This window comes from Hyperolius riggenbachi, chromosome 10, assembly GCF_040937935.1.
Source record: "Hyperolius riggenbachi isolate aHypRig1 chromosome 10, aHypRig1.pri, whole genome shotgun sequence".
NCBI lineage: Eukaryota > Metazoa > Chordata > Amphibia > Anura > Hyperoliidae > Hyperolius > Hyperolius riggenbachi.
In genome coordinates, this window is record NC_090655.1 from 92,347,799 (window position 1) to 92,372,956 (window position 25,158).

General features: G+C 41.4%; 1 protein-coding gene and 1 long non-coding RNA gene across 4 annotated transcripts in view; one reads left to right on the top strand and one right to left on the bottom strand.

Moving 5' to 3' along the window:
* The window catches only part of RNLS (renalase, FAD dependent amine oxidase), a 207,257-nt gene extending 202,636 nt beyond the window's left edge, over positions 1 to 4,621 (top strand). For both annotated transcript variants that reach the window (XM_068257503.1, XM_068257504.1), the window contains exon 7: positions 3,956 to 4,621. In XM_068257503.1, the coding sequence (XP_068113604.1) occupies positions 3,956 to 4,114 (159 nt within the window). In that variant the 3' untranslated portion in view covers positions 4,115 to 4,621. The remainder of the gene's footprint in view (positions 1 to 3,955) is intronic.
* Positions 1 to 25,158, bottom strand: part of LOC137535644 (uncharacterized) — a 357,455-nt gene that overhangs the window by 60,593 nt on the left and 271,704 nt on the right. The window lies entirely within an intron of this gene.

A 25,158-nucleotide genomic window follows, 5' to 3' on the forward strand; every position in this document is an offset into this window, starting at 1 on the left:
GATACATTAGCCAGGCGTTTTTACAGGCGGCAGTGGTTTCTAAAATGCTACCAAAAACAATTGGTGTGCACCAGCCCACAGTCAGACTTCTGTTAAATGGAAGAACGAGCAGTAGTGTGTGCCAGTTGCAAGAAGGAACTAGCACTGAGATGTGTGATTACAAGAGTAATCTGAACACAATAAAGGCAAGGTCCCTTGTTTTGGAGGGACAGTCCCTCCTTTGAAACACTAGATGTTATGTAGAAGGCTGGTTTGGATGAGTCGCATGCTGGAATTAAAATTGCTGGCAGCCGGCAGGAGTATGAACATTCTGAGATATGCTGATGATACCACTCTGATGGGTGTGAGGGAGTTGAAGAGCCTGTTGATGAATGTCAAGGAAGAAAGTACTGAAGCTGGTGTGCCACTCAAAACCAGGGAAGCTAAAGTAAGGATGTCTGCCCCATAGAATCCTTTGCAAATAAACAGGAGATAAGTGGGGGTGGTAACAGATTTTATTTTTTCCTGGATCAAAAAACTTTGCAAATGGTGACTGCAGCCATGAGATTAGGAGAAGCTTGTTGCTTGGAATGAACGCTTTGGCAAGACTGGACAAGTTACTAAAAAACAGTAACGTCACTATTTCGACAAAGATCCGGATCGTTAAACCATGGACTTTCCAGACACATGTGAAAAATGGACTACAAACAAAGTGCTTTTCAATGGGTTTGCTTTAGGAAAACTAGTTCCCTGGACTGCTAGAATACCTACAGGGGAACTTTAGCAAAACGGGTAAAAAAAAGATAAATCAATACATTGCAAAGTGAGAAGTTAAAAATAGAAGAGATCCAAAAAATGATTGATATTCGCCATGTTATTTGTTCATGTTGTTTGATCCACAATGAGCCTACATGTCATCATCTTACCATGGTCCTGACATCACACTGTGGGAGGGGCTTTCACCACAATATCAGCCACACAGACCCCCTGATGATCTATTTGAGAACTAGTAAAGATTTTCTCGTGGGAAGTGCGATATCGGCTACTGATTGGGATGAAGGTCAATCCTTGGTTACAGTTCCTCTTTAAGCAGTCAATACATAAAGAAATCAATCCATACAGTTCACTAGCAGGACTAAAACGTCAATTACAACTCATATTTTGGTTACATAAAAAGCTTGCTAAACTGCTGTAAAGTGTAACTCCAAACACGTGACATATAACACCTAGCATTTAAATACATGAATCATTACCGCACGTAACCAATTACGATTCATTACTGGTGAACAGTAATACTTTACACATGCGAGTTAAGTTACTGATCATACGTTACGTATGTCTCAATTGTGTTTGCACCTGTTGTGCGTGATTTACATATGCATTACACACAATATTATCATTAAACTCTATTAACACGTGTATGCGGTATTACATTGTTGCATTACACTGTATTTATTGTGCGTAAGACACACACATTTCTTATTACTGCTGTTTAGTGAATACAACCCGAGGGCAACACGGTGGCGTAGTGGTTAGCACTCTCGCTTTGCAGTGCTGGGTCCAAATCCCGGCCAGGGCAACACCTGCACAGAGTTTGTATGTTCTCCCCATGTCTGCGTGGGTTTCTTCCTGGCATTTTGGTTTCCTACACATTCCCAAAACATACAGATAAGTTAATTGGCTTCCCCTAGACTACGATACACACACTACGCGATACATAAATAGACATGACTATGGTAGGGAATAGATTGTGAGCCCCTCTGTGGGACAGGTAAGTGACAAGACAATATACTCTGTACAGCGCTGTGGAAGATGTCGGCTATATAAATACTAAATAATGAAAAGACCAGATTACTTGCAGAAGCTCTTGGATTATATAGATGTTTCCGGAAAATAATTATGATCGGAAACCAAGGTTCCAATAATGTACACAATAGGGATATGCTCTCAAACCATGGTTCCAATAATGTACACAATAGGGATATGCTCTCAAACCATGGTTCCAATAATGTACACAATAGGGATATGCTCGCAAACCATGGTTCCAATAATGTACACCATAGGGATATGCTCGCAAACCATGGTTCCAATAATGTACACCATAGGGATATGCTCGCAAACCATGGTTCCAATAATGTACACAATAAGGATATGCTCGCAAACCATGGTTCCAATAATGTACACAATAGGGATATGCTCGCAAACCATGGTTCCAATAATGTACACAATAGGGATATGCTCGCAAACCATGGTTCCAATAATGTACACCATAGGGATATGCTCGCAAACCATGGTTCCAATAATGTACACCATAGGGATATGCTCGCAAACCATGGTTCCAATAATGTACACAATAGGGATTTGCTCGCAAACCATGGTTCCAATAATGTACACAATAGGGATATGCTCGCAAACCATAGTTCCAATAATGTACACAATAGGGTTAAGGCCTGTGTAGTTATCTATAGCTCATCCACTATCACAAGTATAAATGCAGTCAAGAGATGCACAGAACAGGAAATGGGTAAATTAGTGAAACATATTTCAGTACAATGGTAAACACATGTTCACTTAGATTCCCTACAACAGATAGAAGCATTATAGCAAATGTTTTATGCAGGATTTCCTCCTGAAAACAGGATATATTTGCATATGTTCAGCGCTGCGTAATATGTTGGCGCTTTATAAATACAATAAATAAATAAATATCTTTACTCCTAGTACAAAACCAGAAATCAAGAGGTTATATTCATTGCTGAGATAATCAGTCACCAGGTGATGTGTGAGGAAAATGAAATGCTTTAATAGGCTATGGCAGGGAATCTGAAGAAAGCTTATCAACCATAAGCTCATTCCCTCGGACTCTGTTCATACACAAACAGAGTCTGAAGAAGGCTCATCAACCATAAGCTCATTTTATTTTTTATTTAAAGTTAGTCAATAAATGATATCCTGATTCAAAACTTCTTGCTTTTACTGATGGCTAACACGTTACAATACTCTACTGCTCCTAGGTGACTGCTAAAGAGTCCTGAACTAAAATTCTACTTTTATTGAGAAGTCAATGTTTTCAGTGTGCCATTAATCCTTGAAATTTATAAAGCCAGAGATTGTTTCAGCATGAATCCATTGTTTTTATGTGTGTATAAATCACATACATTCCCCGTTTGTGTGTGTGCTACTGCCTAATCCATAATACTTCCAGCCTAATCCACTTGAAGAGGAACTGTAGTGAAAATAACGTAATTAATAAAATTTCCAATTTTTTTTTCACAACATTCATTCATATATTATTTAGTGCAGGAGCGTAACTAGGAATCTCCGGGGTTCCCTGCAGAAATTCTGAGCCTCCCCTGGGGCCCGCTCAGGGCCATTTTGGGGGGCCGGAGGGGGGGGTCACAGCATGAGGGGAGGGCTTGGCCACTCATTGACGGGTAGGGGTTTATACAGGAAGTAACGTCAGACGCTAAAGAGCGGAACATCCGCGGTGGAACGCAAGGAAGGTATGTGTATCTATTGCTGCCCGCCGCCTGCACAGACTCTAATTGATGCTGGAGGGGAGAGTCCGAGGTGAGGGGGGGCGCCCCCCCTCCCCGCCTATGTGTGACCAAGCTCTCCCCTCATGCTGCGACCCCTCCAGCCCCCCAAAAAGGCCCTGAGGTCCCCCCCACGGGTGCAGGGGCTGCATCCCCTACTGTTATGCCCCTGATTTAGTGGCGAGGAACGATTTCACACTGGGCAAACGTTGACTGTTGTAAGTGACAGATTTTATCATCCGTTCACATTCTTTCTCTAATTTATAAATAAACTAGATTTTACTGATCGTTATTAGAAGAGGCATCCAAAATGGCTGACGGACATTTTAGCTATGTAGATATCTCAGATTCTTTTTTATTTGACTTGTTACGTGAATAACAGAATCTTTGATCTTACAATGGCATCATGCATGGCTAATACTCCTCATTTATGTGTTTAGGTGACAAAGGCCTTTCCTGAGTGTCCAGGGCAGATCACTCTGCACAGCCAGCCTTTCCTCCTGTGTGGTGGAGATGGATTTACACACTCCAACTTTGATGGATGTACAGAATCGGCTCTCCGAATAGTGGAAACTTTGGCCTCTCAGTTGCACTATTGACATTAGCTGAATATGCACACAGCAGTTATGTGGTGCTATTCATTTGTATAAGGAAGCATTCAATAGTAGTGCTCTGTCTAATCTCATTTAATTTTATCACAGGTGACATAATCAATAGCACTCTCACCTAACAGCACTGGGTCCTCAAATTCTAATCTGGCCATGACAGACTGCATGGAGTTTGAATGTTCTCGCACTCTTGGCATGAGTTCCCTCCCACATTCCAAAAGCATACTGATAAGTTAACAGTGGTCCTTAATCTACAAAGAGACTTCTATAAGACTATCACTGTAGTAGGGATTAGATTGTGAGCTCCTCTGAGGGACAGTTGGTGACAGGACTATGGACCCTGTAAAGTGCTGCAGAAGATGTCAGTGCTATAGAAATGAATTGTTTAAAGTGGCTTTTTGGGGGCATTTCCTGTAACTGGTGCCTTTTTTGGCATAGAATACACTTGAATTGTGGGTTTTATGATATTAAAAGAAAAAGTAAAACTTGGTTTTTGCATTTGTGTTTTGGTTTTCTTTTTCTTGGCCAAACAGTTGCTAATCTGATAACTAATCGCTAAGACAAGTGAGCAGTAGAAGTGTAGGGGGCGCCCAAAGTAAAAATATATTAAAAATATAGTAAAAATAAAATATGCAGCTCTTAAAGAAAACCTGAGATGGGGCCAAAGAATAAATGTATACATACCTGGGGTTTCTTCCAGCCTGATTGCTCCCTCATCATTCTCAGTCGCTGCCTAGATCCTCCCCAAATTGCTCCTGAAAGTCCTCTGGTCCAGGGCATAATGTGCATGCGCAGCCTGACTGCACACTCCCCGTCGTGCGCCTGTGGTCAGGAGCATTCTGTGCCTGCATAGTGCTACTGTGCAGACATAGAAAACTCCTAGCCACGGAAGCGCATTGCGGGAGCGTGCGCCGCTGGACGGCGATGACTTACCAGGGCAGTGACCGACGGTGACTAGGGAGCGATCAGGACGGAAGGCGCTGGAGGAAGCCCCAGGTATGTATACATTTTTTCTTTGGCCCCATCTCAGCTACACTTTAAGTAGTACAAGGTATTTTGAGAATGAGATCCTAACTTGAACAAGTAGATCTCACATGTATGGTTCAGAAAAAAATCATTTATTATGCACTTGTAGACAACTATCTTATTTTTAATATTTTATTTTTGCTTTGGGCGCCTCCTACACTTGCACTGTCTCTAAGTTACCCTGGACCTGGGGGCATCACTCCTCTTGCAGTGAACCTTCTTTTGGGAGCTGCGACTGACGTATCCAGATTACAAGGCAGAGTGGGGGAGGGACTTCCCCACGGGCTCCTATGAGTGGTTGCCTCCAGTAAGCAACCCATCCTTGTCAGTATAATCACTACTACTTATTCTGTACCCTAATACGTTATGATAATACACCACCATCGGGCTCCCGGTGTCACTGTGTCTATTTCTATAAGTTTGAAGAAGACCAGGAGAAAGGCACACCGGAGTGCCTTGTAGACAGAACCAAAATAGAAAAAAAATGGCAGTACCCCTATATCCCAAATAAACACATCAGTATTGCATAGTTGAAAAGGGGCTTAAAAAGGATGTTAGTGGGTATAGAGTGATTACTAACTCTTACACATGCACTGCATGCATTATATACAGTACTTTCTATAGCAGTATAGTATTTATCTCATGTATATTACACAGTTGTAGTACACATGTAAATGCCTTGGTTGTTCATGTCACAGACACCTCTAATGCTTCATATTTAACAATACTTAAATATATAGTAGATGATTTCTGAATAGGCAGACATGGGTTGCCCACAAATGGTTGTTTTCCTCTATATGTGTGCTTTTTAGCTACTTTCATACCAGCAGTCTCTGGCCCTTTAAAGAGACTCAGAGATGAAAATAGCAATAGAACCGATACTTACTCCTCCCGCCCCATAAATGTGTGCAAGTCCCTCGCCGACCTCCCTTGCTCAGTCGCATCTAGTCTGTCTTCTGTGCATGTGTGGACCCATTGAGCATGCGCAGTAGACCAGGTCTGACGTGTTTATGGGGCGGGAGGAAGTACCGGGTAAGTATCGGTTCTACTGCTATTTTCATCTCTGGTTATCGTTAAGGACCAGAGACTGTTTTCTAAAAATGGAGCTGTGGTCACTATGCTTGGCTCCTGACCAACGCATGGAGCACTGCAGTGACGATAGCATTGTGTAAATGGCAGGAGCGACAAAACCAGGCAGCATAAGTGATTGAAATCTATGCCCTGGCAGGGATAACACCTGCTAAACAGGTGGTAGATTTCAATCACTGTGGTTTAAAAACAGTTAAACTCTTTTTAAAAAAAAGTATTCCACATTTTCTGACTCTTTTTGGGTATGTGTCATGGTTACATTGTTTGGTTAAAAAAGAAAGAAAAAAAAATCACACTATCCTCACTAGAGTCCCTTTTAGGCCCCTTTTCTACAATGTAATACTAGTAAGATAAATGTTTCTATATTCACAAATTACAGCCTAGTTTAAACAAAAATCTATAAATATAAAAAGATTTAGGATTATTTTCATCCAGCTGACTAGCTCTACTGACTGGCATGCAAATTTGCAAATTTAATGCAGATTGCATGCAAGATCATGCCTCCAGTAACCTTGGAAGGAAACCAAATCTAGAAATCTAAAGCCTTGAGGGTGGGTATTACTTTCCCATCATAGAGCAGATGACATCAGAACACCTGACTTGCATACTTATTCATTTGAGTGATCAGATCGATATTCAGATCTAACATTGATCAGATATACGTATACATATAACACGTATGTTTTTTTTATTTCAATAAGATGTCCGATAACTTTTTCAACTGAATATCGATTGGAAATGAAACAAAAAGGTCATATGCACAGAACCATAGCCAGTATTTCAATCGATATCTCCAGAAATTTTGATTGATTATTCCAGCATATTTGATCTGCTTGGGATCAGTCGCTGGCGATCAAGCTGTATATTATTTTGTCTGACCATGCAATTTTCACGTATGTGAATGTCCTTAGAAGCAGGGCCCCTAATTAGGTAGTGCAAGAGAAGCCACCCAAGCCTTAACTTAAGTACATATAATAAACAACTTTTCCTACACATTAAAACTAAAAAGCATGCTTCTTTTAGTCAGATACAGTGTGCACAGAAGGACAATGCATTTCAGCAGATAACGGCATTACTCAAGGCATGCATGATGTAAGAGAGCACATTTCTGATGAAATCCAGTGGTGGAAGGCAGTAAAACAATCAATATTGCCTGTTCAATTAGACTTATGTCTATTATCTTCCTGACCAACCACATATCTAATAGACGCACAGGAAAAAACGTACTTGGAAAAAAGGGCGCAACTGATTGCCGCTAGTAGAATAACATTAAAATTAGTAATAGTAATCATCCTACCTAGTAAAAGGCAAGTGTCCCTGCGTCCCATGTCCGTCCGTCAGTGCTTTTTGTGCACTGCGCATGTGCAGGGACGCAGAGACACTGCCGAGAGCCGGAGGAGGACGGAGTCAGAAGGGGCGGGCGTGCACAGCGCATTATGGACAGACTTAGCCTGGTTTTAAACGAGCTAAGTCACTAGTCTATAATAAAACCCCTTTGTCTCTGCGTCCCATCTGTGTGTGTGTGTGTGTGTGTGTGTGTGTGTGTTTCCGTTTTGGGCGGGCGGCGACTGTGTGGCGGTCACGGGGAGAATGAGAGGGGGGGGGGGAAGGAAGGGGATGGGAGGAGAGGGGAGGAAGGTGGGGTTTCAACAGAGACCTAGAGCCAGTTTTGAAACGGGCTTAGGTCTACTAGTTAGTAGTATTCTACTACTGAATTCTGATAGTAAAATATTGGTAAAGATTACTGAACCTAACCCTACTCTCACACAAAACCCTCCCTCTACCGATGACTTACTCTTAACTGCCCCGCAGAGCTGCGATTTGCAGCAATGAGAGTAAAGTTAGGCCTAGGGCAACACCCGATACAATAGCAAGCACCAACTCCTACTATGCAAATTACGGCTTTGCACAGCAAAAAGACTCGACGTCAGATAAAATATTTTATAGGCTGCTTCCTGTGCCCAACTTACAGTACTCATTGCCACAAATCCCAGCTTTTGGCGCCTAACCCTAACATCAAATTTTGATTGGCCAGTTTTACTGCTTCCATTTACTGTTTTCCCGAAAAGTTGAAAAACTTGTGCATATGCAATTCACTTTTTCTCCTTCGTTAATCCCAGGAGATAAAAGTTATTTTAAAGAGAAAATGAAAATTAAAGGATACCCGAAGTGACATGTGACATGATGAGATAGACATGGGTATGTACAGTGCCTAGCACACAAATAACTATGCTGTGTTCCTTTTTTTCTTTCTCTGCCTAAAAGAGATAAATATCAGGTATGTAAGTGGCTGACTCAGTCCTGACTCAGACAGGAAGTGACTACAGTGTGACCCTCCCTGATAAGAAATTTCAACTATAAAACACTTTCCTAACAGAAAATGGCTTCTGAGAGCAAGAAAGAGATAAAAAAGGAGAATTTCTTATCAGTAAGGGTCAAACTGTAGTCACTTCCTGTCTGAGTCAGGACTGAGTCAGCCACTTACATACCTGATATTTATCTCTTTCAGGCAGAGAAAGAAAAAAAGGAACACAGCCTAGTTATTTGTGTGCTAGGCACTGTACATATCCATGTCTATCTCATCATGTCACATGTCACTTCGGGTATCCTTTAAGTATTTTACAATTTACAAAGTACCTAAAAGTTAGTGAAATGGTACGATCAATGTTATTTTGAGTATGTTCTTGTTTGCTGGGGGTTAAAAGGCATCGTATGAGAAGGTGTGAAAATATCACCTAGGACAAAGCTCAGGAGAAAAAGTGAATTGCATATGAGCCAGTGTCTTACATTAATTTTTGCACCAATATATGTGCTAGGGCTTATTTTCAGGGGATGTCTTATATTTCTATGAATACATCAGTCTCTTGACTTCCCCACTGTGCCACCTCTTCCTCTGCTGGATCTACCTCTTGCGTGCCAGTGTCCCTCTTGTACCTTTAGTGTCCTCCTCTGTACTCGTGTCCTCCTCTATCCTGTGTCCCCCTATGTCCTCAGATGTCCCCTCGCATCCTCTTCTTCCCCCCAGCTCGATCCTGCTGTGTCTCCAATCTTCAGCCTATGAAGAAGTATGGCAATTCGTGTTTCTACTGGAGCCGATGGTCTCGAAGGTGGGACCATGGCTCAGTTATTGAGCCAATCACTGCACTCACTGAGTAGCTGCGAGTGCAGTGATTGGCCCGATGACTGAGCCATGGTCCTGCCTGAGAGACCATCAGCTCTGGTGGATACACAATTTGCTGTACTTTTTCCCCTTACTGCCGCTAGGGCATACATTTGGGTAAGGCTTATATTTTGAGCATGCTCAAAATTCCTTCTAGGGCTTACTTCCAGGAGAGGTTTTAATTTCAGGGAAAGAGGGTAGTATGAGCGCTTACCTACACAATCTGTTCATGGTATTCAAAATCTGTTGCCTCTCATGACATGAAAAAAAAAATTGATGTTTGTATGTACCCAGAGACCTGCATGAAACAGGAGTTTGAAATAAACCTCATAATAATTATTTATTTTTTTTTACTGAAAGTATTTTTGTTACGTTCTCTGGTTTGTTAGCGTACAGAATGTATTAACTTCCATCCCCAGGAATTTGCACGGAGTATCCTGGCAAGTATGCAGGTATAGCCCCACCCCCAGGTGTTCTTACCATAACCATGTGCCTTTCAGACATAGAGGGGTGCCTTGCAAAGGGGGGGGGGGGGGGGCACGTATGCCGCACACCCCTCAAGCCTCCAGTAAGTTACTATAAGTTATAGTTACTATACTTAAACCTGGTATTGCTTTATACTTATTTTTTTTTCTAACTTGATTAAAATATTTGTTACAGCATTTACCAGAAGCTAATGTCACCTTTGTGAGGACTTGGACTTTAAAAAGTTGGAACCGTGTATAGGAATTATACCGTCTAAGGGTGCATACACGCAACTTTGAGTGACCAATCACTGACCAATTTTACCACCTTCAAGTAGTATGAGGGTAAACAGGCTGTGAATACTATGAATGGATTGTGTAGGTAAGCTTTCATACTACATGGAAGTGGTAACATTGGCCAGTCAAAATTGGATGTGAACTATCAGGCTTAACATGTTAACCTCTAACTTCCATCTGTACAATGTTGTACATGCACCCCACATACATACATACACACATATATACACACATACAATTTACAGATATAGCAGATAATGCATATGTGGTATTTTGGAAAGGAAATGGATGTATAAAGATCAATAAAACATACTTTGGTGATTTCTTAAGAACAAGATCCCATCTAAATTTAATAGACTTCCTTTTTAGAAAGCAGAGATTATAATGTCAGGGACCATTTCCTGTTGTGAGGCAGTAAAACCTGATAAGGCTAAACTGCAGAAACACATTTATGTTTAGGAACATAAACACACATTTATAGCTTTGACCGTTATCTTCAGATACTGTTAAACATACTTTCTTGAGCAGGAAAGAAGCTGTTACTTGCTCTTCCTTGGTAAACTATTAAAGGGATGATTAGAGCAAGAGTTTGGTGTTTGCTCATCAAGGCCTGTGGAGTCCGACTCAGACTCCTCAGTTTATGATTCCACCGACTCTATTTCGCATATAACAATCTTGTTGATTCAAAGTATTTAATGAAAAGGGCATTTAATCATTGCCAAAGCTTCGACATTTTAAAGCCAGATTAAGATGGCATCTGCTTTTGGGAACAAACAAAAGCTCCTGGACAAAAAGCTGGAGCTTTACCCTGTCAGCCACTTTAAATGCCCCAGCATGTCGACTGTATAAACAGGATTCCCCGGAGCCCTATATCTGCTGGGTTCCAGCATGTAGCCCCGTTACCTTGCAGAAAAAGGCCTCTACCTGCCCAGATCCTTTACAAGTCCACCGCTGCTAGCCGGGTCCCTCTTCATCTCCGTGGCTGCGCTCCTATTTGTGCATGAGCGCAACCGCACTGTGCAATGTAGGAGCATACTCGTGCATAGTAACATGGCTACAAATTCATATCTTCAGCAAGCCCTCGTCAAATACGCTTAGAGGGACCAATCGCTGGAAAGGCGGGCCACAGGATGAGGCTTCGCCTTACTGAGGTAAGTATCTGGTTTTAATTACTAAGATAAGTGTCTGGTTTTTAGTCTCACATCCTGCTTCAGGTAGACTTTAACAAGCAACTCTAGACTCCAAATCCCCATACACATCCCTGATTCAACTGTGGCTAGGTTTAGTTGGATACTTCTAAAAATAAATAAAGTTTTCAGTTTCCTCATAATAGTTTTGAATCTTCTGATGGCATCATCTTTCTAGCCCTACTGCGTTCTCCTCCAAGGGGAAGGGTTGCATCAAACATCTGTTGGACATAGGACTACACTTCCCATGGTCTCTAGTAGTGACAGCTGCTGACAACACTGAATACCTTTGGCTAATGTTAGTATTGCATATATGCAATTTTTTTATTGACTCAAAAGTGCTATGAGTAGGGTTACATTTTTTTTTAAATAAGGACTGTTCTCAATAATGCAATATGCTTGGATTAATGGTACCATAACTGGGAAGGAGGAGTGCTTCCAGACTGTCCATTGTATTGCCATCTGTGGTCCATCGCAGTATTATATTTACATTTTTTTATATTGCATGAAGAAAAAAATGTAATTGGATTTTATTTTAAATTGAAATACAATTTTAACCCTTAGACTGCCAGCTATTTTAAAGCTACATATCAGTGCCATCTATGTGTGTATTGTGTTTATTATTGTGCCCCTCTGGAAGCGGTTAGACTGAGCACTGTCACATGCATGGTCCTCTGGCAGACCAACCATAAAGCCACCTGAATCACGGGATTCAGGCAGCAAAATCTAGGGAGCGGTGTTTGGACAAACAGTTTGGGCCATCTGGCGTCTGCCTCCTCTCCGCAATCTCGCCCGCCTTCCTGGCGCGCACACCACCCTCCTCATCCACGCATTCCTGATACCCTGTCCTCATTCAACTGATGGCACCTGGTGCCCTTTCCTATGACATCCTAAGCAGGTGAAGTGTCGATATTAAGGCCTGCTATAGTAAAACCCCATCATGTCAAGAGATCACCACGGCTAGTCAGAGGGGAAGCTTTGGTACATGACCAATCAGACGAGGGGTGCTGGCACCAGACCGCCAAATCATAGCCACCTGCTGCTCCTTTTGCTGACTGGTGCCATTGGTCTCGTCGGCAGGACCACTGCACTGTCATTTGGGCCAATCACTGCACTCGATCAGTAGCAGTGACCTGATAGGTCACTGGATATATACAGTATTATACCTATATAAATTTGCTTCAAGCTGCAGAAAGTCTAGAAACGGCCCTGGTGGTCCCAACTTTAATGGCCATGGGAGCACGATCTAGGCCAGGGCCACACAGTAGCTTGGTTCAGGAGGAAAGAGAGGGACCTGAAAGACTATAGGGGGCTGGAGGAAGCCCCAGGTAAGTCAAACTGCCTGCCTTTGGGTCACTTAAGGTTCCCTTTAAGAAGGCGGGCAAAAATCACAGTTTAGTAGGGAAGTAGACCATGTGATGATGATGTATTCTCTGGCTGTAAATGGCAAGAAGCAAACACACGATTGTACTTTATTTGTTGGGCAGTGAAGAACCATACAGTACCCTGCTGATGATGGAACTGAACAGCATTTTCCCATTATGATGCCACAGCCTCTTCTGAAAAAAATATCAAAGCCTTTAATGGGGTAGATTAATTTCAAATTGTTACAGGACCCTCAAGCCAGAACCAAGGCGGTCTCCAGGCTGATAGATGTCTGCGGCGGGCAGTCTGATGTTACGCAGTCACCAGATTACATATTGGATTAATTTTATGCAAATTACTGCTAATTCCGTTTGTTTAAAAAGTCAACTTTTTCCATTGCACATGGACCTGGAGGATCTATTTTTACTGTTGTTTCAGCTATTTTCAGCACTTTTATTTACCTTGGTGATTTGGTGAGCTTAAAACCTCAGCATTTCTCTATACTCAGCATAAAAGAAGCCAAGGCCAAAGGAAAGTCAGCAGCAAAAGCAAACACAGCCAGCGAGAGGGATGGATTGAAAAGTTCTATGAAAACTTTGTCTGCATTTTAACGTGTTAGTGTACTTATACTTATGTGGACTTAAAATGTCTTACATGGGGCCCTGAGCAGTAATTACCGATAAAGATTTTCGTTATAAAATACCAAGTCACCCCAGTATAATTCATTTAAGCTGTTGCAGCTAGTTAACCTCCCTGGTGGTATTATTATTTCTGGAATTTAGGGTCTAAAAGGCGTTGATTCTTTTTTTACTGGTTTTTAGACCCTAAAACCAGGGAAAAATATAATATTGCAGTGAAATCTGCAGCGGCTCCTGCACAGACTCGCCTCCACTGCATCCACCGCTGCAATTCTTCCTCCATCCTCCGGGTGGTGATGTACCCCTATAACGATCTCCCATGTGTGTCGTCCTGATCACAAATGGTGATTTCACCCGAGGGATCGAGAGCCTCTTAGGACCGCAAGAAGAATGGCTGCCAGTACCTGGATCCCGGGGAAGGTGAGTTAAAAACCCCGCCACGCTGCACTATGTCGGTATACCCCCCGGTGGCTCCCCTGAACCAGGCTTGGGGTTATGCTCCTGGCTCCCCTCCCCAGCATGGCTCAGGGTTACTTCCAAGGAGATTAACTATCCGTAAAAGCACATTGTAATGTGTGTTGAACCCCATTTAGAAATATCTGCTTTTAAAGAGGAGCTGTTAGGTATAGGGTCTCAGAGAAAAAAAAAACACATATCAGTAGCTAAATATTGGCTGTACTTACATTAAATATGCATTTCACTGTCCTCGTTTGGATTTCACAGAATTTTTATATAGTAATTGCAGAGAATGATGCTCCTGACAGCTCATGGCAGGTTCCATGTTTGTCTGTCTTGTATAAAGCCAATTGTGATGTAATGTCCTCCCTCACCTTGCTTCCTGATGATTTGACTCACAAAAAATGGTTCATGATCCGGACAACACTACTGTGCAGTGAATATTAATTAGACATGTGGCTAGGAACAATAGCGGACTCCTGCAGTATACTCTAATGGAACGTGCCCTGTTAAAAGCACATTGATTTTTCAGTCCTGGGAGCTTGGCTGCACGAGGTTACAAGCTGCTGTAACATGAGCCTGTAACTTCTCACTGTAAGCAGCCTTAGGGCGGGATAGGTAAATGAAGGGGAGGGCCAAGGGAGTTCAGTGGGGAGAAGAAGGAGCTCCAGAATGCTTTGCAGTATCTGTTATGCGGCCTGTGATTCCTCTTAGGGGCTTGTGAATATACAGCCTTGCTGCTCAGCAAACATCAAAGTAAGAGAGATTTTTAACTTCAGTATTGCCTTTTTGGCTTCCTTCTAAACTGTTTAAGACAGGAGAATAGAGGTTTAAATTAGCTTTTGCAGCCTAACAGTTACTCTTTAACATGTTCTTTCCTTCTTTATAGTTGTAAATCATTTGTTTACACTGCTTATCTTTGTGTAGATCTAAAGGTAGGTGCACAGGTTAGATGATAGTCAGCCAAGGTGGCAATTAAGAATAATCTTGGACAAGTATCTAGCATCTGTATAGGAGACCCCCACCACCCAACCTCGCCTTTAGAGGCAATGATACCCAACTGACCCCTGAAAACATTGTTCCCGTCCTCATCCCACCTGCCAGAAGTAACCCCCTCCATAGCAACAGATGTATGTCACTTTACTGCATTAGGCCCTAAACTTTCGCCCCAGAGATCAAGCCCCGATCCCTGCAGGCAATGGGGTGCATGAGGCTTTATCAGCACTTAGCCCACACTGGGCCCGATCCAATTTACTTTTTCTCCTAAGTTTTCTCCTTTGTGATATTTTCACACCTTATCAATAAAATGCCTTTTAAGCCACCAGTTAGCAAGAAAATACTCTTTGGACAGTACTTTTTCAATTGCAGAGTGCTGAAAAGTTATTTGAAGCAGAAGATAAGCAATAATCTCCTAGGAGAAAACTTAGGAGAAAAAAGTGGATTGAATAATGGCCATTGGCCTTTATCCCTTTGACTTTTCTCCTGAGTTTTTCCAAGGAGATGTTTTTAAACCTTATCAATAAAATGTCTTTAAAGCTCCCATCAAGCAAGAAATTGCTCAAAATAATTTGTTGCTACTTTTATTTTTTAACCTACTTTTTAGAACTTTTTCAATTGCTAAGTGCTGAAAAGTTATTTTAGAAAAAAAAAAAACTCAGGAGAAATAAAATGAATTGATAAGGGCCATTGAGTACAGTGAATGTACCTTCTGATTTCTAAATGTAACCAACAACAGTGAAAATCATTAATGCTAGCCTATTGCATTATCAATAAGAACCAATTTTAAAGCTTTTTAACCCTACTTCTTGCACTTTTGATTTAAAGAGACTCTGTAACATTAAAAAGATCCCCTGGGGGGTACTCACCTCGGGTTGGGGAAGCCTCCGGATCCTAATGAGGCTTCCCACGACGTCCTCTGTCCCACGGGGGTCTCTCCGCAGCCCTCCGAACAGCCGGCGACTGTGCCGACTGTCATTTCAATATTTACCTTTGCTGGCTCCAGCGGGGGCGCTGTGGCGACTTTCCATTCCGAACTACACGGAAATACCCGATCTCATTCGGGTCCGCTCTACTGCGCAGGCGCAGGAAACTTGCGCCTGCGCAGTAGAGCGGACCCGACGGCGATCGGGTATTTCCGTGTAGTTCGGAGCCGACAGCCGTCAGAGCGCCTGCGCAGGAGCCAGGAAGGTAAATAATGACGTCACCGCTGCCCGGACTCCACGGAGGGCTGCAGCGAGACCCCTGACGGATGGAGGACGGCGTGGGAAGCCTAATTAGGATCCGGAGGCTTCCCCCACCCGAGGTGAGTACCCCCCAGGGGATCTTTTTATGTTACAGTTCCTCTTTAATACAACAATCACAACTAAAATCGGGCAGACAAGTTATAGATTTCCAATTAAATGCAGTCATTTTTATTCCAATGCAATCCAGTGGAATCAAAACAAACTAACCTGTAAAAGGCAGAACATTTCAGAACTAGCTAAATCAAATAGTTTATTGTTGTAAGAATATATTATTTTACAGGATTTTGTTTTTAAATTTGTAGTTTAAGAATATCACATTTAACTCTACATATGTGGCCAGCAGAACATTTTAAAGGAGAACTCATCAGGGTGCAAAAACTGCAATGCAGAATTGCCATGTGGGAGTTTGTGTTAGCATGGATTCCCATAGGTGCTGGATATAATGCAGATGCTGGTTATGAAGGGGGGGGGTTACTATGTGCCATGTGGGTACTGGGCAATAAGGGTGCAGATTATCGAGGATACTGAGTGTGAGATATGAGGGGTACGGGGTGCCATGTGGGTGCTGGGTGCAGGTCATCTGGGTGCAGGTCATCTGGGTGCTGTGTGTGCACTAGGTGCCATGTGGTGGGGTTAGGGTAATTACTGGGTGCCCCAGTGGGTACTGACTCTTACATTTCCCTGGCTCTAGTGGATTGAAATCCCTGGTGCTAGTGGCAGAGGAGAGCAGCAGAGGGTGTGCTCTCTTCCTTTACCCACTTTCCAACAATATAAAGCCTTAGATGAAATTGTGTTTTTTTTCTTTTAACTACATTTAAAAATGGTGTCTTTTCTGATGAAGAAAATCAAGCACAGAGTGGTTATCAAATTCCTTACTTAAAGGGCCAAAACCAGGGGTGGGCAAATTACGGCCCGCTTGGTCATTTCATCTGGCCCCCCGATGCAGGGCCAGATTCAATGCTATGGATCTGTGACAAGGAGCCTAAACTGTACTGGTTCACATGACAAATCTCAGCTGACCAGCACATGCATGAGGACCATAGTTATGGAAGGAGTTAAGTAGAAACCCAAGGTTCCACACTGGCACATGGCTTTTCTCACAAATAGGGTTTTGTCTCTTGTTTTTTTTAATACACCTCAGGCTTCAGCCAATCAGGCTGCATTAGTTAAGTCTGAGGGGAAAGTAAAGAAGAAAGAATAAAACCCAGCATGCCCTGCAACTTCCTTTGTGCAGCAGACGTACCAAATAAGGGAAACTGGAGAATGATGTTTTATGGACAAGAAAAGTAAGAGTGGTTTTTAACTTTTGGATTGCCTGGTCAGCATCCTTATTACTTGTTTACCAGATAAAAATAAAGACTTGCTTTTTGATTTTATGCCTGACATTTACACTTTATTGTATAGTAAATTGTAATGAAATAATTGATTTTGGGAAGATGTTTGGCTTGTAAAAGCGTAAGAAGCACAACACAGTGTGGCAACCCATGCCAGCCAATCAGACGTCATATTTTGTTCTTCAGATCAGAGTGTTGCTACTGAAGCGTCACATCACTGCTGTCTTACAAGGACTGGAAGAGCGGAGTCTGAGTCTACAAAGACCTGCAGAGTGGTACGAGTATCACAGACACAATAATGTGGCATTAAACATACATTTTATTTGTACTGTGTTGTGGCTTATAGGCAGTATGTCTGCACAATCACCACAAGCCAAAGATAAATAAAACAGGAAATGCTTGAGGCTTTTGACCTTCCTCTGACTCCGCAATCTGATCATTAGTAAACCTCAACAAATCTGATAAGCCACATGAATACACAACCCAAGTTATTTTCTCTTCAAGATGTTTATAATCTGGTGTTTATACCTATAAATATGCGGCATCACTTTTCATTTACAAATATACACACATGCATATTTAATTTATCCTCACAGACCGGATGCAGATTCCGGTGGGAAAGGGAACAGTGATAATTTCCTAAGTTTATTCAATTTCTCTAGAACTGTTGCGCAATGTATCACTTTTTCTTTATTCAAAGGAAGCGTCTCTAAAAAATGCCGGCTTGGATTGGAGCACAGCTGCTTCCAGTTTTCCGGGACTGTGTTCCTCAATCATTTGTCTGGATTGTGTGAAGGTGCTCTCTGACCTTCCAGGTATCCCACCCTCGCCTGTTTAAAATAAACTCTGTGCTTTAGTTCTTCTTTACCTAGGATTGCATTAGCTAAGCATGATCTATCAGTTAAATACATTGAAGGAAACCAGAAGTTGGATGAACCAAGGTTATGAAGTACAGCTGGCTGTAGACTCTGGATGATGGACAGACGTAACCATTATTCTAACAACCGTTGTAGTCGTCAAGGAACCCTGAGTTGCTGGGCTACCATGGGCTACAGTGGTGTGACTAGGTGGGTACAGGCAGCATTGGGAAACACCAGGGCAATGTCTCTGCATCTCTATAGTAATGCATCCAGGGACGTGTAGCTGGCACAATTATAGTAGCTGACCTCCTTCTCTGGTGTCCTTGGGCTGCTTTAGCCATCATGTCTGGACTTTGCACCAATCACCAGACAGTCACGTCAAGGGATTTGAGAGATGTAGGTAAACTTGAAAAAAACACAGAGACAGAGGGAGCAATAATGGCGTAGTAATTTGTGATGGGCAGCCAACTATAATAGCTTGTGGGAGAATAACCCATCACCCCTCGGGTACAGGGTCCACCACTCCACTTAGGTTGCTTTGTAAGTGAAAAATAGGCTGGAACCGCGTACGAGGGGAATCGGCGCAGGAGACTTGGGCGCAGGATACAGCCGGTATATGGCTGATCCTGCTGCTGCACAAGTCCCGGCCGTATTAAATACTATTCCCCCTCCAGGCCGCCATGGATGGTAGGGAATGAAATAATTCAGCTTCCAGCAATTGCTGGAGGCCGAATTATAGTGAAAAATTAAATTCCTAAAATCAAGATTAGGAGGTGACTTACCCCAAGGATGACACAGATATAGCATGAACAGAAAAGTATTTGCACTAGGGCAACACACTTTTGTCTTTATGGTTGAGGATCATTACTTGTCAAACAACCTTGTACAGTTTAATGCCTTTATAGTAAACTCCAAGGGACCAGGAAAAGTGGTTTACTACATTAGAATTGGTTATACATTGTTTATTTATACAGACGCATTTGCTGGGACCAGAGGACTGAGTTTACTATATGCAGATGTTTACTATATCAGCGTTCACTATAACAAGATAATACTGTATAATGTTTTGTTAGTATTAATCTCTCCTCTTTGGTAGAATCATCTGTGGCTGCAAAGTTCCATCTGAATTCTGTTACCCATTATTAACCTATAATGTATTCTAATATTGGGACTACCAATTACTGACATATACAGTAAGGTCCATAAATATTTGGAAAGAGACAATTTTTTTCTGATTTTGGTTCTATATATTACCACAATGAATTTTAAATGAAACAACTCAGATGCACTTGAAGTGCAGACTTTCAGCTTTAATTTGGTGGGGTGAAGAAAACAACTACATAAAAATGTGAAGCAAAAAAGCATTTGTTAACACAATACCTTCATTCAGGCTCAAAAGTAATTGGACAATTGACTCAACGGCCATTTCATGGGCAGGTGTGGGTAGGTCTGTCGTTATGTCTTCCCTTTGTCCTAAGACCAAATTGCACTCCTACTAGATATCCTAAAACACACTGCCTCTATATGTTTATTGTATAATACCCCTCCTCTTGTTTCCCTCCCATTCCCTTTAGATTGTAAGCTGGCAAGGACAGGGCTCTTTTTGTGTCTTGGAAATCATATGTTTTATTCATCATGTTACTTTTATCACAGTCCTTATGAATTCTGTATTTAGTATTCTGTATTTTGTATTGTTTTTGTATTTTGTCACTAGTTATGTATATTGGTGTTCACCATTGTCTGTATTATTATGTACCCCATATTTGTTTCTTACTGTGTACAGCGCCACGGAATATGTAGGCGCTTTATAAATTAATAATAATAATATGTCATTATCAAAACCTGGACCTAAGCTTTCAAGACCCATCTTCGGAATTTCACTCCCTGTCACCCACATGATGCCAGCTGTTATCGATTATTATTCTCCCTTTTTACCCATTCTGCAGTACTGTACGGATTTGATATACACCCCAACCCATGCATGGCCAAACCTTTATGCAGCAATCTCAGTTGATGGTGAGCTAAAGCCAGGCAATTTCCTGCTCTAGTTGAATTGTAAGCTTACCTACAAGGACCAATTTTTTCAGGGGGGGGGGGGGGGGAGCTAAGGAGGAGGTGGCAATGTCAGAAGGCAGGCAAGGGATATTACATCCCAGCACAGATTAATGTTGAATATATATAGGGTAGGTAGAGATCTGCTGCCGATACATTTTGCTTATACACAGCAGCATTAGAGCCATCCTAATAAAGATAACTTCACAGATGATTTTGTGAGCCATTATCTGCATGCGCGAGTATGCTTCTCAGTACCACAAAACTGCTCAGGGCCATTTTTAGTGTGAAAGAGCCCTCATGCACAAGCTGCTTCATGCTACTGCATAGGTGCGGGCTGTACTCACTGTGCAGTACACGGACTGGAGTGCGACCACAAGAACAAATACGGCAAGTGCTTGTCAGGTATGTTTAGAGGGCCCTTGGAGATGATTCTGGAAGCCTCTAGATTATCCCAAACCAACCCAAAATATCATTAGGCAGAACTCCCCACATGTAATTAAGCAGTGTGAGCCCAGCACCACAAAGTATACTGCCCAGAAACAGCTAAGTGGAGGACACAAAAAAAGAAAGATGGGTAGTCAGAGTCTCCCTTTGCTGCTGCAACCCCTCTTCCCCAGCTATCTCTGATCTGTGGGCAGTGGGCAGGCCAGTATTTTCAGGAGGTGGGCATGGAGCACAGGAGCCAATTCTGTGGCCACAGAGTCCGGTGGCTGGAATATTTGGCAGCACACCTGGGACATATTATGTGCCTGGGACGGGGGACCCTAATTCTGGGACATGTCCCAAGTAAACAGTCATCTAGTCACTGTAGCTTACCCGGCAAAATAAGGTCACATTGCTCCTAAACACCTACGGCCGATACCAGGACACCATTAAAAATTATATATAGTAGATTCGAGAAGAAAACAAAAGTACAATAATATATGCAGTATAGATCTTACACATGTAATTAAAGGACTACTATCATGAAAAAATGTAAAATGTAAAATACATGTAAACACATACACATAAGAAGTACATTTCTTCCTGAGTAAAATGAGCCATAATGTACTTTTCTCCTATGTTGCTGTCACTTACAGTAGGTAGTAGAAATCTTACAGAACCGACAGGATGGTGGCTATTCCATCTCTTCATGGGGTATTCTTTGCATGGCCTTTATTCTTTATAAAGACACTCCCTGAAAAAGATTTATACAAATATGCTGGCAAGCCTCCCTGCACACTTTTTTGGCAGTTGGACGGAGCAACTGCCATTTGCTAAGTGAAAATAAAGAAAACCCTGAGAACTGCCCATGAGAAGATGTACTACTCCAAAACCTGTCAGTTCTGCCAAATTTCTACTACCTACTATAAGTGACAGCAACATAGGAGAAAAGTAATTTATGGCTCATTTTACTCTGGAAGAAATGTATTTCTTACTTGAATGTGTTAACATGTATTTTACATTTTACAATTTTTGCGATAGTGGTCCTTTAAGGTTCACATAAACAGATCTTACACAAAAGTAATTAAAGGTTGACATAACCGATATTGTAGCATACAAGCTAAACCACCATCATGTACATAAGAAAATATTCTGAATAGACAAGAAAGTGAAATCATTCTTGTCCCAGCTGCAGAAGATTCCTAATAAAGAACCGGCCCCATCCGGAGAAACTTGAACCTCCCCGTCAGCAACGAAAGAGTGGAGGGAAACCGGAGAGAAATTTCCATTTTCCTAATCTCAGGGGAAAGCGCTCTTTCATTTATGCAGATGAAGATCTACAGAGAGGGAGAGCTGGGAAGCAGCTGCCTGACCCCTCTGCTGCAGGGCACAAGATGTGAGCCTTTGACTTCTATTCCAGTATTGCTTATGACACGGCTTCCTCCATGGATACAACACTCCGTCTGACTGTATTACTCAGCCAGGCTGCAGCAGCTTAGCCACATCACACATTCCTATAGGCACCATTTATGTTTCAGCATTTCAGTCTGGGGTAAAGCATTCTTCTCTTTATGGTACAAGTCTTATTCCACCAGATGTCATTCACATGCTTCTTACCTTTTAAAAGGAAATGCCCAACATAAGAAAGAAACAACTTAAAAGGCACAATCTTATTTGATTACTCATTCATGCCAAGTAGATTCATTTATTATTATTTTTATTTAGTATTTATATAGCGTTGACATCTTCCACCGCACTATACAGAGTATATTGTCTTGACACTTAACTCAGAGGCGTTCACAATCTAATCCCTACCATAGTCATATGTATCGTGTAGTGTGTGTATTGTAGTCTAAGGCCAATTTAGTGGAAAGCCAATTAACTTATCTGTATGTTTTTGGGATGTGGGAGGAAACCTGGGTGTCCAGAGGGAACCCACGCAGACATGGGGAGAACATACAAACTCCTTGCAGACAGTGCTCTGGTTGGGATTCTAACACTGCAGCACTACAACACTGCCACAATTTACTGCAAGGCAAAAGTGCTATCCACTATACCACCATGCTGCCCATGAGCATATTTCATTACAAATTTCTAATGGCCACTAATAAGAAACCTAACAATAAAAATCACAATTACTGAGAACTTCATATAATTCCTTCTAATATTAACTCTGGTATATGGTACAGAGGTACCAATAAAAATAAAATAAGCTTAAAAAGCGTTTAAAAAGGGAGGTAGTGATGGACTTCCCAAGTGGACACAAACCTGTTGCTTTGGTCAACAATTCTCTTTATTGAAATACTCCACGAAGCAATGCGTTTTTCAGGTGATATCCTGCTTCATCAGGCAAACAACAGAGTAACTAGAAATATCGCAATCGGAGACAAGCGCCTCTGCCGAATATTAACGCTGCTACTACATCATGGACCCTTCAAAACTCTAAAGCCAATAAAAATTGGAACCCATCTTTTATTTACAGCAATCCAACAAAACCAATGCGTGAGGGATGATGCCCAGTGGCCAGTGTTAGAAGATCCAACCCATACCGGATACCAAACACGCATACTGCTTGAATTTCCTAATACAAAAGGTGAATCTGTGTCCTACAAATCTTATGATGTGTCTTGTGCTATAACCACCAATGCTATATCTGTAGCTTTCTAATTATTGATCTACTTTTGACTTTACATCCTACCAAATCCTTGGTCATCTGTCATCGTTTTTTCCTTTTTGTATCCACTGATTTAGTATATATTTTTACCAACTTAAAGTGTACCTGAGGCGACATGTGACATGATGAGATAAACAGGTGTATGAACAGTGCAAAACTTATTAATAATCAGGCTGTTTTACTTGTTTTATTTCACTGCCTGAAAGAGTTACCTTCTAGGCATGGAAGTGACAGCTTTTTTTTTTTGTTAGTACCTTGTCAGGAATATAGTAAACATTACTGATAAGCAAAGTACAGCCGTACAAGTTTTTTCTGGCAGAACACAACTTCTGAAAGCAGAGGAGATTAAAAAAAAAGGTCAATAGTTCATGTGTTTTCATTTAGGAACACTTCATTGGCTGCCACTGAGGAGAGACAACAAAACATTTAATCTACGTTGTAAATGTTTAAATATAAAGTAAAGCCATGTGATACTTAAAAAAAAGTCATTTCTAGGAGTAAAAGGGTAAATACAATTGTTTATCTCATCAGTTTTTTTTCACCGTGGGTTCACTTTAAATCATCTTAACATGCCAAATCCAACTTCCTCAAACAGATGATCCCTCTCATGTACTACTTCCATCTAGCCTACAATAATACAGCAAAGCTTTTTTTTTTACCTTACCAACAAAAAATATTATTATGAATATCACGATTCGTTTTATTTCATGTGTGGGGAAGATGGTTTTAAATGCCACAATTTTCCTTAGCTTAGAACTAATGGTGCATGTAGTCAGCCCAGTCACATTTGAACTCTTGATTTATGATGTCTGCCTATCACCAGAGTCTGTTGTGTGTCATGTTTTAGGAAACTGGTGATCTTGCTTTTACTGATGGCTAACCCGGTACAACACTCTACTGCTTCTAACAAAAAATATAAAATTATACATCTGGTTAAATCAGTTGCACCATTCTGAAAATAGCACAATACTTACAATAATAGAGCCTCATACATGACCTGACATAAACAGAGAGGGAATGGAAGAGGAATTAGGCCTACACCTAACAAAGCCCACCAGAACAACGTAAGTCCATCATAAGCAGTATTCGACTCTTAAGCTTAACGCTGCGTTATGGAAAGAAGAGTAGCACGCTGTCCTACTAAAAAAAGTTGTTAGATTAACTAAAAATAAGCTTAAAATAAAGATCCTAACTTGCTTTAAAAAAAAAAAAAAGTATGTCCAGAAATTGAAACAGAGACTCGTTCCTATATCAGATGGAGGAATGGATACCATTCTATGTGAATTACTTATCAACTCTGTTTTATAAGCAAAGTTTACCTTTTCCCCTTAACTCTGCAAGGCCAGAGCACTATCCACTATGCCACTATGCTGCCCATGCAGACCATAATCAAAGAGGGAAGCCATGTGTCTTGGAAGACCATAATTTGTTATATAATATTCATATATATAATTAAGTAATTTATAGCATATTTTGCTTTGGGAGAAAAGCACCTTTTATTTGCATGTGTTCATGTATTTTAAATTTTACAAATTTTGCCGATAGTGGTCCTTAAACCTTGCTGTGTTGTTTCTAATCTTTCCTTTTGACTGTGCCTGTGTTTTTTTTGCAGGAGCAAACCGTATATACTATGCATGTCAATATTCAATAACTGCAGTGTCAGGAATATAGCCGCTAGTTATGAGGCTGATAACGTTAAGGATAATAACAACATATTTCTGTCCTGTTTCAGTCTACTGGGTAAAACCTCAGATGTGTATTGTG